Below are 14,131 nucleotides of genomic sequence, written 5' to 3' on the forward strand. Positions count from 1 at the left end.
GGGTTGGATCAAGTTTTTGCTCCATCGCAACCCAATCCAGTTCAGCATGGAGTTCTTGGGCACAACCTAATTCAAATTTACCAAAACTTAACCGGCCGCTACCTACTAAGGTTTTTAAACCTTGGTGTATCAATTATCTCGATGGATGGCTGAGACTCAGATGAATTGAGATCTCAATTTATCTCGGCTGATAAGATAAGTAGAAAAATTTGGAGAAAATCGTGATTTTCTGACACTTCAATAGGTTTTTTTGTTCCAGGATTCCAAAATATCAAATAATATGGTCAATTTAGATTAAGAATTTATTTATGTATTGATTTCAAAGCTTATTAATTAAAAAATCTTTATTGATAGACATTTTATATTTTATCAATTTATATTGACCGAGATAATAACGTTGAAATCTCCATATATATATCATATCGCTGCGGTCCCTGGTATTGATGAGAACCGAGATCCAGGCCAGAATGATTATATTGCCTCTCCCCCATAAGTAGGTTGGGCCGGTAAGTTTGAGTTCTGACCAATCCAAATTACACGCCACATTATAATGCTGTAATGGTTGTTAAACAATAGTTTCTCTGAGTTTATATTAATCGTTTAACAAGTTTTCTTTTGGACTGTAGGATTAATTTCACCTCGATGCTTTCTAATGTATCGTTAACCCAACACCATCGAAGCACTGTAGTATTATAGGTAGTTCAATTTTACATGCAGCGATATGAGTTAAACCGATATGAGTTGTCCCATCTGCCATGTCTCCGTCTCCGTGCAACTTAAGAATATAGTTGGGGAGAGTTAGGATCACGAGAATGAGTGACTTCCACTACAATTGTCGAAGAAATCTCAATCTCTCAAAGCTTAATTCCGGCTCTTCTTTCAGTATTTCACCAAATTTACTATCTAAAAAAAATTAATTTTTTCAAAAATACCTCTGTTTCATTAAATTTTTAAAAATATTTTTTTATTAATTGATTTTCAACATTATTTCAATCACGAACCAAATACATCTGAAATTATGATCATTCCAATTGACATTCCAATCACTCCCATTTCTATGCTGCTTGTGAACCAATTACATCCTAAATTTCCGAGCTTCAGCAGTGCACTGGAAACAGTTCTAGAAGCAACAACAGATATTGGTTTGCATCCTTGAAGGAAAAAGCGCATCCACCATGATTCAAGATATCAATTTAGTTGAGTCTGAAATTACTGAAAAACTCTCCAGGCTTCAGGTAAATTCTTGAAACACTAGCAACAACACGATTTAAATCGTTCAAAGGAAAAGGCACATTTGTTATGATTTCAGATATCATCACTGTTAAGCCTCATATTGCTGAAAATCTGATATTACTGAAAAATACTCTCCGGTCTTCAGATAAATTTTTGAAACACAAAAGCAACAAAACTTCGTAACTTTCATGTTTTCTTCTCCATCTCACAAAAACTGTTCCTAGAAGCTGCCTACCCTCCCACATGATCTCTCACAGATCTCTTAAGTATTGCTCTATTTTTTGCGTTACAGAATCCTTTGGTTTAGAAAGGGCATGGTGGGACATCAAGAGTTACACCAGCCTGGATCTGGCCCCACCCAATAAGACGCCAATGCTTCTCAACCCGCCGGCTGAGAGCAACCTTCTCACCTTTGCTTGTGCACACTGGTGCAGTGAGCTGCAGCTTAGCTAGATCATTCTTCACAGCAATCACTCGCGCCCCAGTTGACATAGATCCAATGTTCAACATCAGGATCTCACCCTTTGCAAGCTTTGATACCTTCCCTTGTTTCTCTGTGCCCTTTGTCCTTACCCCTAAAAGCCTCCGGAGAAGGAAAAAGTTCACCTATAAAATCAACAAACGTACGTGTCAGAAAAACAGTCATGGCTGAAAGCAAATAGTAAGCATATAAACCCTGAATACGATATGATTCCATTCATATCTAGGTTTGTTGCCTCTGGCTTCCGCTTGCAATTGGCCCTTCAGTTAGTCTGTGCTTAACAGATGAAGACAGATCAAACATTGAAATATTCCTTTATCTGCATGATTTTCCTGAGTTTAAATTGTGTACTCAAATAATATGAAGTAGTCTCCTCGCAGTTAATCAACCCTCTAAATTTCACCCTCACTCAAAATCATCTTGGCAAGCAATCAGCCAACAAGAGAGGCATAAAATCATGCCTGAGTACCAATTACGAGGTACGCCATACCAGCCCGAACCGGATAGTACGGGACGTACTTTACCATATCGGTTCGTAGTGGCGTTACTCAGTACGCCAAAAAAAATCCATAATATACCGTACTAACACTGTGGTAGTGTAGTATCAAGATAGCGAACCTTGACCAATTACAAATTGTTTTTCGGCTTAGATGGATAATCCTTGATCCATTTAACTGACACAAATCAGTTCAGCATTAGTTTTAGGATTTATGTTTCTGTCAACCATCTTAAGTTCTGATAATTTTTCTTTTAAAAAATAATACAACTAATATCACTCTATTCAGCATCATTAATTCAGGGATGGAAGAGGCATTCAGAAGATTGGCAAACCTCAAGCTCCACAAAAACATCAGGCAGAGTTCCAACTTCCCCAAGAACCTGACCCACCAGCCTGTCAGCACGTGTTAGCGTAGGGTCCATTGTAGTGCCTACTCCAATGAGCCCCCCAGGTACAGCAAATTGGAGCTCATTTTGCTCAGCATAAAGTGAAACTATCCTTGAATATATTGGAGTGCATTTGATGTTGCCACTCTCATCTTTGATAACAATACCTGGACGGACTTCAATATACTGGTTCACCTTCAAAACTCCCTGAAAAAAAGGTTACTCTATATATAATAACAAAGCATAGAGTCACATGGAAAAGTAGCTATAAAAATTTAACGTCATCATCATCCAAGCATTTCCCACCAAATATGGTGTCAGCTAATTGAATCCTTTCATTAAGAGATAGTAAATTATAACATGTTAACAGCAAACAACATGTAGCAAATTTGTCTGGTAAAAATGCTGCATGGAACATAAAACAAGATGTGGCTACTAAAATGCATGACAGTGATTATCAGAGCAGCTTCTACATGACAAACAAATATCCAGAGGACCCAAGTTCCTACAGAAGCAGAACTGTGTAGAATTCATATATGGTAGTTAGTAAATGGTAAAGAGAAATCTGAATAATAACTATCAAAGCTTATAGCTAATGATGTTAAAATTTCTGAATGAGGAGCTGCATACCCTAAGGATACTTCCACCTGCAACACCACCTTTTATCTCATCAACCTCTGAACCAGGCTTATTCACATCAAAAGAACGAATGACTATCATGTTTGGTGGTGAAGTAAAGTTTCTCTCTGGAATAGGGATTTTGTTAACAATATACTCGGCAACAACGTCAATGTTATACTTCAACTGAGCAGAGATTGGTACAACAGGTGCCCCATCAGCAATTGTGCCCTGCATGGACCATTCAAGAACTAATGACAACAAGTAGATTGCAAAAAGAAATACTGGAGAACAGGGTGGAGTGTGGCTTGAAAGTTACTGACCTGAATAAATTTCTGGATTGCTTCATGCTGATTAATTGCCACACTTTCCTGAATAAGATCAATCTTGTTCTGTAGAATAATAATATGCTGAAGTCGCATGATTTCAACAGCAGCCAGATGCTCAGAAGTCTGAGGCTGGGGGCAGCTTTCATTTCCAGCAATCAAAAGCAATGCTCCATCCATGATTGCAGCTCCATTAAGCATTGTAGCCATAAGAATATCATGTCCCTAATAAGAAAACAGAGAAATCAGAAGCATTGACATAACAAAAGTGAATGCTCATAAATTTAGAAGGTAAACAAGAAGGAATTGCATTTCATAGTATGCTGACACCAAAGATAGGTGCCATAGTCTTGCATGGCGATGAGTGGAAACAACATATTAAAAAAAAGAAAAGCAGTAGAAGTCCCATTTATAGAAGATTTCTCCACTTGTGACATTTATGATAACTCTGCAACGAATACAAAATAACATGGTGAATAACTGCATGAAAGATCATCATCAAGACATTTTCCCAACAAAAGGAGACCAGATATCGAGCACAGCTTCTAAGTCAAAATGGCAATCACCAGGTTTTCAGAAAAGAAAAAAGTAATTGCGGTTAAGTTTCATTGAAAATGTTCAAACAAAGTACGGTTTATCTTTGTGATTATCACGTAATGGAGCCTTTGATAATGATATAACTTAATAAGCTTGTCAGACTATTTCAAATGTTTAGAGATACAAAAGGTAGATGCTTATATGAAGAACAAAGCAAAGAAGATGTCGTGGACATATGTCATGTAACCAGTGTGAATAGGGCTATGGATGTTTGGCTGATTTTGATATATCAGCTGGGTTTAACAAGAACAGCTCTTTGGATTGTTTCTTCTTTTTTTTGATAAAAGCAGCATATTAAAATTTAAAGGCTAATAGAGCCAATACATAAGCAATAAACCACATTTATATGCTTATTTTGGTGGGAATCACACAACTTTTTCCCAGATTTGATTATATAACTAATAATTTCAACAGCTCTCTCACCTTACGGTCAAGAAGACTTCCAGCCAAGTTTTGCTATTTTTTAGTGTTTCCAGAATCATCTCAAAACCTATAGAACTTTAGCTGTGATTGATTGTGCAGTGCTTAAACCTCTTTCAAAATTATCCTTCTTATACTTTGATACAAAAATTATTCAACAAAATTGTGTAATTTCTTTGTGTATGAAATAATCTTGGAGGCATCTTGACAAAGCGATTCTACACTTCCCTACAAGGATGGTCTTAAAGCCTTGGCATTTGACAGGCTTGAATTAACTACATGTGCTAATACCAACAGATCTTAGTCCTCCAAATCCTTCTATTTAGTATGAACTATCAAGACAATTCAAACCAGGTCTAATGGTCTTGCAACAAAAGTTAAAGGTCTAAAGATATGCCATCTTACCGGGCAGTCTACAAACGAGACATGCCTTAGGAGTTTCATCCTGGTGTTCTCAAATCCCGGCACATCACATAGAGGGCTGTCTTCCTTTCCGCTTCCATAAGCCCTGTGAACAACATAAGTCATCAGCATAAAGTAATAAGCATAAATGCAAACAATAAATATTTGTCCTCAACTCCTCACTGAAAATCATACCTGTAGCACATTGGTCGTGGGCATCTATCATCTTCACATTTATATATTTTTGCATTAGCATATCCGAGCTTGATAGTGATATTTCTCTCCAACTCATTCTTAAAGCGAACAGTCTGCAGACATATAAGAGGGCTGGATCAGCAGCATATGGAAGCAGAGGAAGATGGTTAAAAATGAACATAAAACTACTCTATTTAGTGTATCTTATTATTAGTTTTGATTCCTTTGGTGTTCAATGACATTGAGTTTTTGGCACTCTTTGTTTCCAACCCTTCTACACAAACCTGAGCCTCTCTTTTTACCTAGGCTCCTGAAATTCTGATTGCACATGCTTAGATATCATCCACTCACTTCTCTCTCAATGTAGTCAATCGGAACAAAAACATTGAAATCCACTCTGATATGGTTAGTATAAATCTGAAAACAAAGGATGCACATAAAAAGGGTCGGGCACCTGTCATTGGCAGGGTTTGGGAACGGTCAGACGTAGGCAGCCTTACCCCCGCAGAGAGGCTGTTTCCGTGCTTTGACCACATATAGGTCACAAAGGATGCAGATACGACAAAGAAACAAAGGTCAAGAAACTGCCCGGTGATCATACAAGTTACAGAAAGAAGTTTACAAATCAATCATAGGTCACTGTATAGAATGTAAGTTGACTATAGAATAAATTACTGAGTTTGGCAGGGAATCCCTGAAGGAATTAAATCAGCATCTTTTTCAAATGTTAATTGATTTTTTTTAATTTGAGGAAACCACTTCTAACATACTTCTCAATACCACAATCACGGACATGCTCAAATTAAAAGCAAAACTAAACTATTTGCCAGAGGGGAAAGAGGAATAAAATGAGTGCAAATAATAACTGAACACCAAAAATAACTTTTACAACAGTTAAGTCAAATAAAAATGAGTGAGCATAATACCTGAACACCAGAAATAGCTTTTACAACAGTTGACTTTCCATGGGCCACATGACCAATGGTACCTAAGCATTTAATATAAACAAGAATCAAATCAGGCAAATCATAATATTAACTATGCTAAAATAGTGAACATGGATTTGCAAGCGCAAGTGTTGCGCACGCGTGCACACACACACAGAGAGAAGAATTATATGAAAGATGTAAGCTATAATTTTCAAAGAGGCATTCAACAGTTTTTCAGGATCTAACTAAAAAATATATATATGAAAGATATAAAACAGTAAATATCTCAAAAGAAAATTTGGATGAAGAGAATATGTTTTGATAGAAATTCTAGCAAATAGATATCCACTTTTTTTAGGTACCAATGTTGGTACAAATGAAATAATGCTTGAATTGGACCAAACAGAGAGATTAAATCTCAATTTAAGCTTTTGGACCTTTCTCCAATCATATTACAGCTAGGACACAAAGAAACTTTAAGCAATAGATCCATGATTACGAGCATAATGTTTAATTACAGCATGAATTTTTGAATACTGGCATACTGCCTACTGATGTATAATCTTAGGAAGCAGGTAAAAAAGTTGAGCTGATATTTATTTTTGGTATTATGAAACATCTCAATAAGATGTGGGGTACTCTTGTGGGCCTCGCTCACCACCTCGGCTTCATTGGGCCCAGCTGCTCTCAAAGGGTGGGCTCATTGACCAGCAAAAGGTGGGCCCACAAAATCAATCTAATCGGGTTGGATCGGATCAGATTTAATATTAATTTTATCAATCCACAGGATTTTTCGGATCAAAGTGGGACAAAAATAATCCAAACACAAATGATAATAAACATATATGAATTGACTATCTAATTATATTATAAACATATTATGCCATAAAAATAGTAAGCAACATATAAACAATATTAAAAACATATTATGTATAGGATCTGATTGATAACCAGCAAAATTGTAAACAACAACATAAATTATTGACATTGTATCATGAGAAGAAGACTAATGTCTTATATTCAAGAGGGTTTTGAAATATACAGTATACTAGTTTTGAATCAATTCGGGTCAGATCGGAGTTCAGATTAGGAATTTAAGGATCCAAATCCCATCCATATCTGAAATAGGCCATGTTTTCGAATCCAAGCCTAAACCAAATAACTTCAATTCAGGCTGGACTGGATTAATTTCAGATGGATTCCAGATTGGAAGCGGGTCAATCCAATCCACCTGCAGCCTTATTGACCATTAACACTGCCCATACCAGGGAACACCACTTTGGGACACAAAGCCCAACACAATGTACTTAAGACACCATAAACTACAATAGAACATTAGGAAAGGGTTCATGTGTGGAGCTTATTGACATCCTACACGATGAGATAATTACCTCTTCTCTAACTATTTTTGATCATCCATTGGGCTAAAGACCATGAGAATGATATACCAAAATCCTCATTGTTCACAAGCTATAGCTCATGGCAAACAAAAAACCATGCCGCATAAACCTCCTTGAACTTGGATCTAGAGCACTATTTGGCATTGCTCTAAGGTTGAGACGACCAATGTTCAGAAACTAGTGACTTGGTCAATTTGCAATAATGTTTGGGTCACCAGTTGTCAATTCAGCCATGGGTTATACATGGTTCAATCGGCCCACTATAAAATCCCACTTCTCAAAAAACCCTAACACCTAGTTCGCCCATCTTTCCGAAAATATCTCCATGTCTCCAAACTTCCTTCTCGACTTCTCTTTGGAAGGAGAATATGAAGCAGTGCTTGCCTCACCATGCCGCCTCAACTCAATTCTGATCTGATGTCCATCTCTCTCCTCTCTCATCTTGATCCCCATTGGGAACACCGTGCTGCCTTGGTTCTCACCAATTTCACTGCTGGGTCTCAATTCTCACTGATCAGGCAAACTCGCCTGGAAACCCATCAGATCAAGTCACCTGACCTCGAAACCTGCCATATCTGACTATCTCACCTAGAAATCCAGTAGATTTAGCCCCTCTGAATCCAGCCATCACCTTCAATTTTACCAAATATCACCATGCCAAAACCTCTTGCAACTCCTCCATTCCATTGCGCCAGATAATCCAACCTTGGTCCACCCATACCAATAGTGGACAGTGGACAGGAGATCTTGGATGTGGTGAACAATGAAAATCAGTGGCAATACAAAGCCTCGATTGCAGCCAAGGTGACAAATGGTAGCACGATGGTGAGAAGAAAAGGATGCCTCTCCCAAGGCACCAACCGATCCAATACTTTCCCTTTCTCTTTCTTTAATTTTTTTTTATTTGAGCAATGGTTCAACTAGTTGTTGGGAACCACTAATTCAGTCTGGACCGGCCCAACAGTTCATTGTACGACCCATTAGGTCTGGTGACTCTGATCCAACCCAGTAGAGACTTTGGTGGTGAGTCAGGTAAGTTGACCTGCCCGACCCTCTAAAACATTAGCAAGGAACATGGGAAATACTTGGCAAGAGATATTGTGACAGGTTAACAATGGCCAAAGCTAAGAAAGGATCAAGGTCTTCGGAAAGGATGTAGAGAAGCATTGAAACCTTTGCTCAAGGCAGCGTACAAGGCAAGATGGCACAAAATTAGCTTAGATAGCCCAAGCGGACCCAAAATGAGGAGCAGCCAATACATGCTAAGAGTGCAGCAACCAATTAAATTTTCCATGGAGTTTCTCCCTCTGAACTTTTAGAGCGAAAGGAATATCTCCAGATTGCCTTGTACAACATGAATCTATATTATATTAAACAAAACCTAATATGTGAAATAAGATTTCCATAAACATATATATGACCAGTTGTTTTCTATAATTCTTCTTGCTTTGTACATCAAAACCAAATGATCGCTCTACTTATCATTAAAAATTGTCATTTAGAGCAAAATGCAATCTCTAGATTCACATTTCAATTAATTGTTGTCATTATTAAGCAACTGCCTGACTTGCTAGAAGATGGAGCATGTTATCCAACTTCTATACAAGGAATAAAGAAAATAGGTAAGACAGACCTCGAACCCTTTGCTAATAAACAATGCAATATTATACCATATAAATTACCATGTGGTGCCAATTTGCAAGTTGATGGCGTAATACACCGTGAATTTAATACTCTTTAAGGTCATGTTGGGTCAAGTTGGTACAATAATATATGGAACCTTGACCCGCACCTGACCAATCCTGACATCAGAATGAGGTTCTTCAACCCATTCCCTGCCCACAGGTTGACCCCAATATCCCAACCTAACCAAGTTGGCCCTTAATGCAATCTACCGCATGATCCATGCCTTAACCTAATCCAATATGCTTGACCAAACCCTTGCAAATCTCTGTGACTCAATTCATTGTGAATTGAACAACTCTTTGAATCCTTAACCCAAGGTCATGATACATGCAGAATAAGCTGACCACCCAAATAAAACCCTACCCTACCTTACCCTTAGGATGCAGGCTGGATCCAAGCTCTAACCCATTCCTAACCATTTAAAGTTCAAATTAAAAGTTTGACCCGTAGCCAACACAAACTAAACAACAATAACTAATGCCCAGCCAAGCAGGGTTGAGTCAGGTCAGATTTTCAGGTTGGATCAATTTTCATCATCCCTACTTATTAGTCGATTTGGTTGTAGACAATCGAAAGACAATTTTTTTTTCTATTAGAACATCAACGAGCCTGACAATAAGATCAAGTAATTGTTTTAAATTTGTCCTCCAAATAAGCCAGGATCCAGGCATCTAAACTAAATAGCAAAAAAATGTATATGAATAATAGACTGATAAGAAACTATCAATATACAGGTAGATTATTGTTTTCCAATGATGAAACTAACTTAAAGTGATACATGCCCGAAAAGATAACAGATAATTTACTTTGATGAGACTTAGATTACTGTAGAGTTGTAGAGAATTCCTATTTCCAAATGAAGTAAAAAAATCTAATATTTTTTAAATTAATTCACCTTGGAACAACTTAAAAGTCTTGGAGTAAGGATGTATAGAACAGCCAAAAGTCAAGTTTAGACAAAAAATCAAATCACTTGAAAATAATACTGTAACATGTATTTTGTTGAATGACTGTTTCTTCTACTAATGTGAAAATAGTTAGAATCGCAGTGTTAGACAGATCTAGAAAGATTAAAACAGCAAGAGTTGCTAAACGATCTTTAGGATAAATGTCTTTAAAGATCCTGTGATTTTATACCTTTAAATTTAGGAAACCTCCTAAAGTTTTTAACAGAATATTGGAAAGAATACCATTTCACACATTGTCAACATTTTATCCTCCTTGAATTCAGTTAGAAAAGGAATGCCTATAAATATAAATAACACTTTCCACAATGTGATCCTTAAGAGTGACAGCATTGATAATAGTTCAAAGAATAACACAAAGCATTTTCACAACTAAGCAATCAGACGTTACATCCAGAGCGAGGTAAAGATAATACAGATTCAACCATTTCTAACAAAATATGCACCAAGTTCGGCTGAATCAAATAAAACCGTGAATATGTATGAGTTGCATATGATTGGACCAAGTGACCTGAGGCTAAAAGAGATAAATTAAGTCTTTGGATTTATCAATATAAGTCTGTTGATTATTTTCTTAAAACTCTTTTTTGCATCAAAATCATTCGTACATGTTTCCAAAAAAGTTGGTAGATAATCAACAGCTCTCCAGTGAAAAATTATAATTGTGTATTTTATACAATTCCGGCTTTCCTTCTAGTAGTCTGTGAGTTTCTACAGTCGAATTTTTTGGCCAAAAAAACAAGACACTCTTGTCCAAAATGCAATTTATTTCTGTTAATATCCTTAACCCCTCAACTAAGAAAACCATTGAATCCAGGAATCAAACCTTAGTCCGAAATTACTTTAGCAAATTAAAAAAGCACTGGTAATGGTCCAGCAGTGGACCATTGTAGATAATGTTATCGTAGAGAGGAAAGGAGATATTTTGATACAAGAGAAATATAGAGGCATTTTTCCATCCCCGGGGTGGGGGAGGAGGGGGCTAATTCAATGTGATAGAAAAAGGGGAAAAAGACTCAATTTTATTATGAAAAAAAAAAGAGAAACAAAGAGAGTGAAAAGAAACCATTCAGAATGTTTGCTATCCAAACTAATAAGAATCATCCTCGTTCACTAATTTCAATTCAAAAGGCACCACAGACCTCCTCAGTCTACATGATAATCTTCTAAATTGTTTTCGAATTTCTACTTCACCATATCTTTCACCAAACCATATAACAAGCCACAGTCAACAATGGTTTTTAAATAACTGCTCGCTCATTTACTTTATTGATAGACATGTTGAAATATCAATTCAATGAACCAATTCCTTGATCTCTACAAATTAAAAGTTCTCTGATTTACAGGTCCAGTTACATTTAGTTTGAATGGTAGTTTCCCTATGGTAATTATAATTCTTATGCTGCTGTGCTATTGATATCACATAAGCCTCTTGAATTCACTTAGAGATATAATACCCAGATAGGTAATCCCTAGCTCCAAGGCCGTTAACATTGGTAACTTTAGTTTACCAAAGGTTCGATAGTAAAGTAGATATTCTGGTGGTGCACCAAAAATTGCCCATTGCTGTGGATGGTTGAATGAGTCAGGTTTTAATCTCAGCCAGTATATACATGGATATAACTTATAACTCAGCCAATATTATATCAGACCATATAATATCAAAATATCAGCCGACATTTCTTAATATGCATTTAGAATATTAAGTTAATGTTTTAGTTATTAAATATCCAAGTAACTGTCTTGATATGGAAGTTCAAGTTTATTAACCACGACTTTGGAAATCTTGATACTCTACTGAAATCTCAGAAATCTCGATTCTTTCCCTTTTTCTGAGTTACCTATCTTGGCCAAGGTAAACCAAGACCTCAGTTTATCACAGTATTAGACACCTTTCAAGATGGCAAAGATCACAACAATCAAAAAGAGGAGAGAGAAGAAAATGAAAAGGGACATTCATAACAAAGGGAGAAGATTGAAAAACGTAATTTATTTTTTTTTATCAAGGTATAGCGTAAAATGAATGAGATAAGCTGAGCTGAAAAATAAGGTAAAAAAAAAGTAACTATAAACAAAATAACATATTATAAACAAAATCGTCCATAATGGTCATTCTCAGTCCAAATATGCAACTTGCAGCCTACTGAGACCAAAGACATCCCCACCCAGAACCGCACAGATCAAGCACCCACCTTTTTCTACAATCTTTACATGTTTGGTTATCTCTACCTACTCACCAAAATTTTCTTTTGTAGCTGCCACCTTAAGCACTGTTTGGTTTTATCAAGTACGAGTATAGAAGAAGAAAAAAAAAAACATCCACTAACTGAGAATCGACTACGTCCTATTTTGGTATTGGATCTTGTTCACAACCTACTCCTCTAAAATGGAAATTGTTATCTCATAGAGAAAAACAGAAAAGTCAAAAAGTGCAGTCATAAAATATTTCTTCAGAAAAGATCTTATGAAGATAGAATTCACATTTAGCTAACAGAAATTGCAGAAGCAAAACCAAAGAAACACTTTTCGTTTAATAAAAATGAATGTATTTAGCAATCAGCGTAATACAGAAACCCCATCTAAAGAAGGAAATCAACATTGAATTGTGTATTAGAATGTGACGCCTTTGGTGCCAGAAGATGTTTTATTTATCTCTCATTTATAATATTTCATTGTTATCTAATCCATAGGATTGACTTAGCAATTAGCATACTTATATTTATAAAAGTCAAAGAAAAATATGTTTTTTTGTGATTGTACATATATGCTCAGAATCATTATCTAGATTCTTACTTTTCTGCGAAAAAAATGACTCTTTAATAATCTATCCTCTCACAGTCTTAGCATACATATTATTATCATTAACCAATAATTAACTTTTTCGCATTGTAAGAGAAGTTCAGGCCTGAAACCTATTATGCATGTCTCTATGAAGAATAACAACTTCATCTAGCTAAAAGTACAATGCACACAGAGCTCCTTAAGAACTTAATTGTGTGACATCAAGTAAAAAATGCATACAGAAATATAATAGTCTTACCAATATTAATTGTAGCTTGACGTGAAATAACTTCTGGTGACAGTGGATGCAGTTTTGTCACATCAAGCTTACTTAGGTCCTGCTCCATTAATCCTTTACGAGACATTTTTGCTGCAGGTAATGTACCTCCAAACCCTGAAATGGGAAGAGAGAAATATACATAAGTGATATGCATTTCTGAAGCATCAGAAATGTTTTTATATAATCTCTAAATCTTGAAATGTGACAATTTGTGAAGTCAAATGATACTTCTAAGGTATCATTCAGTAAATTGCATGCATCATCAACTTAACCAGATTACATGGGATGACAACAAAAGCAAATGAAACTACTATCTTCAGAATCTTGGTTAATTATTGTCAGTCGATGGAACAATATACACAGTAAAACCAGTCTCCTTCTACACTTATTACTCATCCTTATCCACCTAAAAAAATTAATTCCATGAAGAACCAACCAAAGTTTAAGACTTGTGAACATTAATCTGAATAAAAATAGGAAATACATTCATAATCATGTACATCACGGCAAAACCAAGAAGATCAAGAAGAAGGTCCAAGAATCAATACTTAAAAGAAAAGAAAGAAAATAGAAAGGGAGAGAACAAACAGAAACTGGGGCATAGGCCAGGGTAAGGATGGGGTTGGGAAATGCTGGGAGAATTGTTGGGGTAGGGTTACAGGGTTCCGGAGAGAACATTCTCGCCGGCGACCGGGTTACGGCAGAAATGGGGGAACGGGATTGGGGGGAGGAGGGAGCTCACCGAGATCGGAGACTAGGGCGGTCCTCGGGAGAAGGGAGGAGGGGGGCGGTGGCGATCTCTCGGCCGAAGAGAGAGCGGAGGATCGGAGGCAGTGGGGAGGCGTCGCAGGCGGAGATTAGGGGAGGGGCGGAGAGGAGCCGAATCGAGGGTTTTTGGGTTACGCGCAATCGCACGTGTGGCGGGATGAGTAT

At 36.7% G+C, this 14,131-nt stretch overlaps 1 protein-coding gene across 2 annotated transcripts; it reads right to left on the reverse strand.

The window, feature by feature from the left end:
- Window positions 1–1,333: 1,333 nt before the first annotated feature.
- Window positions 1,334–14,131, reverse strand: LOC103715111 (eukaryotic translation initiation factor 2 subunit gamma-like). 2 transcript variants are annotated; one of them, XM_008802645.6, is made up of 9 exons: window positions 13,941–14,131; window positions 13,178–13,312; window positions 6,084–6,145; window positions 5,158–5,270; window positions 4,966–5,068; window positions 3,541–3,768; window positions 3,230–3,448; window positions 2,546–2,806; window positions 1,334–1,839 (listed from the first exon to the last, which is right to left on the reverse strand). In XM_008802645.6, exons 2-9 carry the CDS (start codon window positions 13,281–13,283, stop codon window positions 1,537–1,539), a joined length of 1,395 nt encoding a protein of 464 aa, XP_008800867.1. In that variant the 5' UTR covers window positions 13,284–13,312; window positions 13,941–14,131; the 3' UTR covers window positions 1,334–1,536. The 2 variants fall into 2 exon arrangements, with proteins under 2 accessions (XP_008800867.1, XP_088576338.1); XM_088720212.2 differs by lacking the exons at window positions 6,084–6,145; window positions 13,178–13,312; window positions 13,941–14,131 and adding an exon at window positions 5,612–5,741.

Source organism: Phoenix dactylifera, chromosome 4, assembly GCF_051530095.1.
Source record: "Phoenix dactylifera cultivar Ajwa chromosome 4, Ajwa_hap1_PhDact_Kaust_v1.1, whole genome shotgun sequence".
Taxonomy (NCBI): Eukaryota; Viridiplantae; Streptophyta; class Magnoliopsida; order Arecales; family Arecaceae; genus Phoenix; species Phoenix dactylifera.

Excerpts from the sequence above, each read along its gene's own strand:
- LOC103715111 (XM_008802645.6), bottom strand. The coding sequence starts at position 13,283 with ATGTCTCGTAAAGGATTAATGGAGCAGGACCTAAGTAAGCTTGATGTG. Across the intron at positions 5,069-5,157 it reads CCACGACCAATGTGCTACAG|GGCTTATGGAAGCGGAAAGG; the intron begins GTATGATTTTCA and ends TGTTGTTCACAG. Across the intron at positions 3,769-4,965 it reads TCTCGTTTGTAGACTGCCCG|GGACATGATATTCTTATGGC; the intron begins GTAAGATGGCAT and ends TTTTCTTATTAG.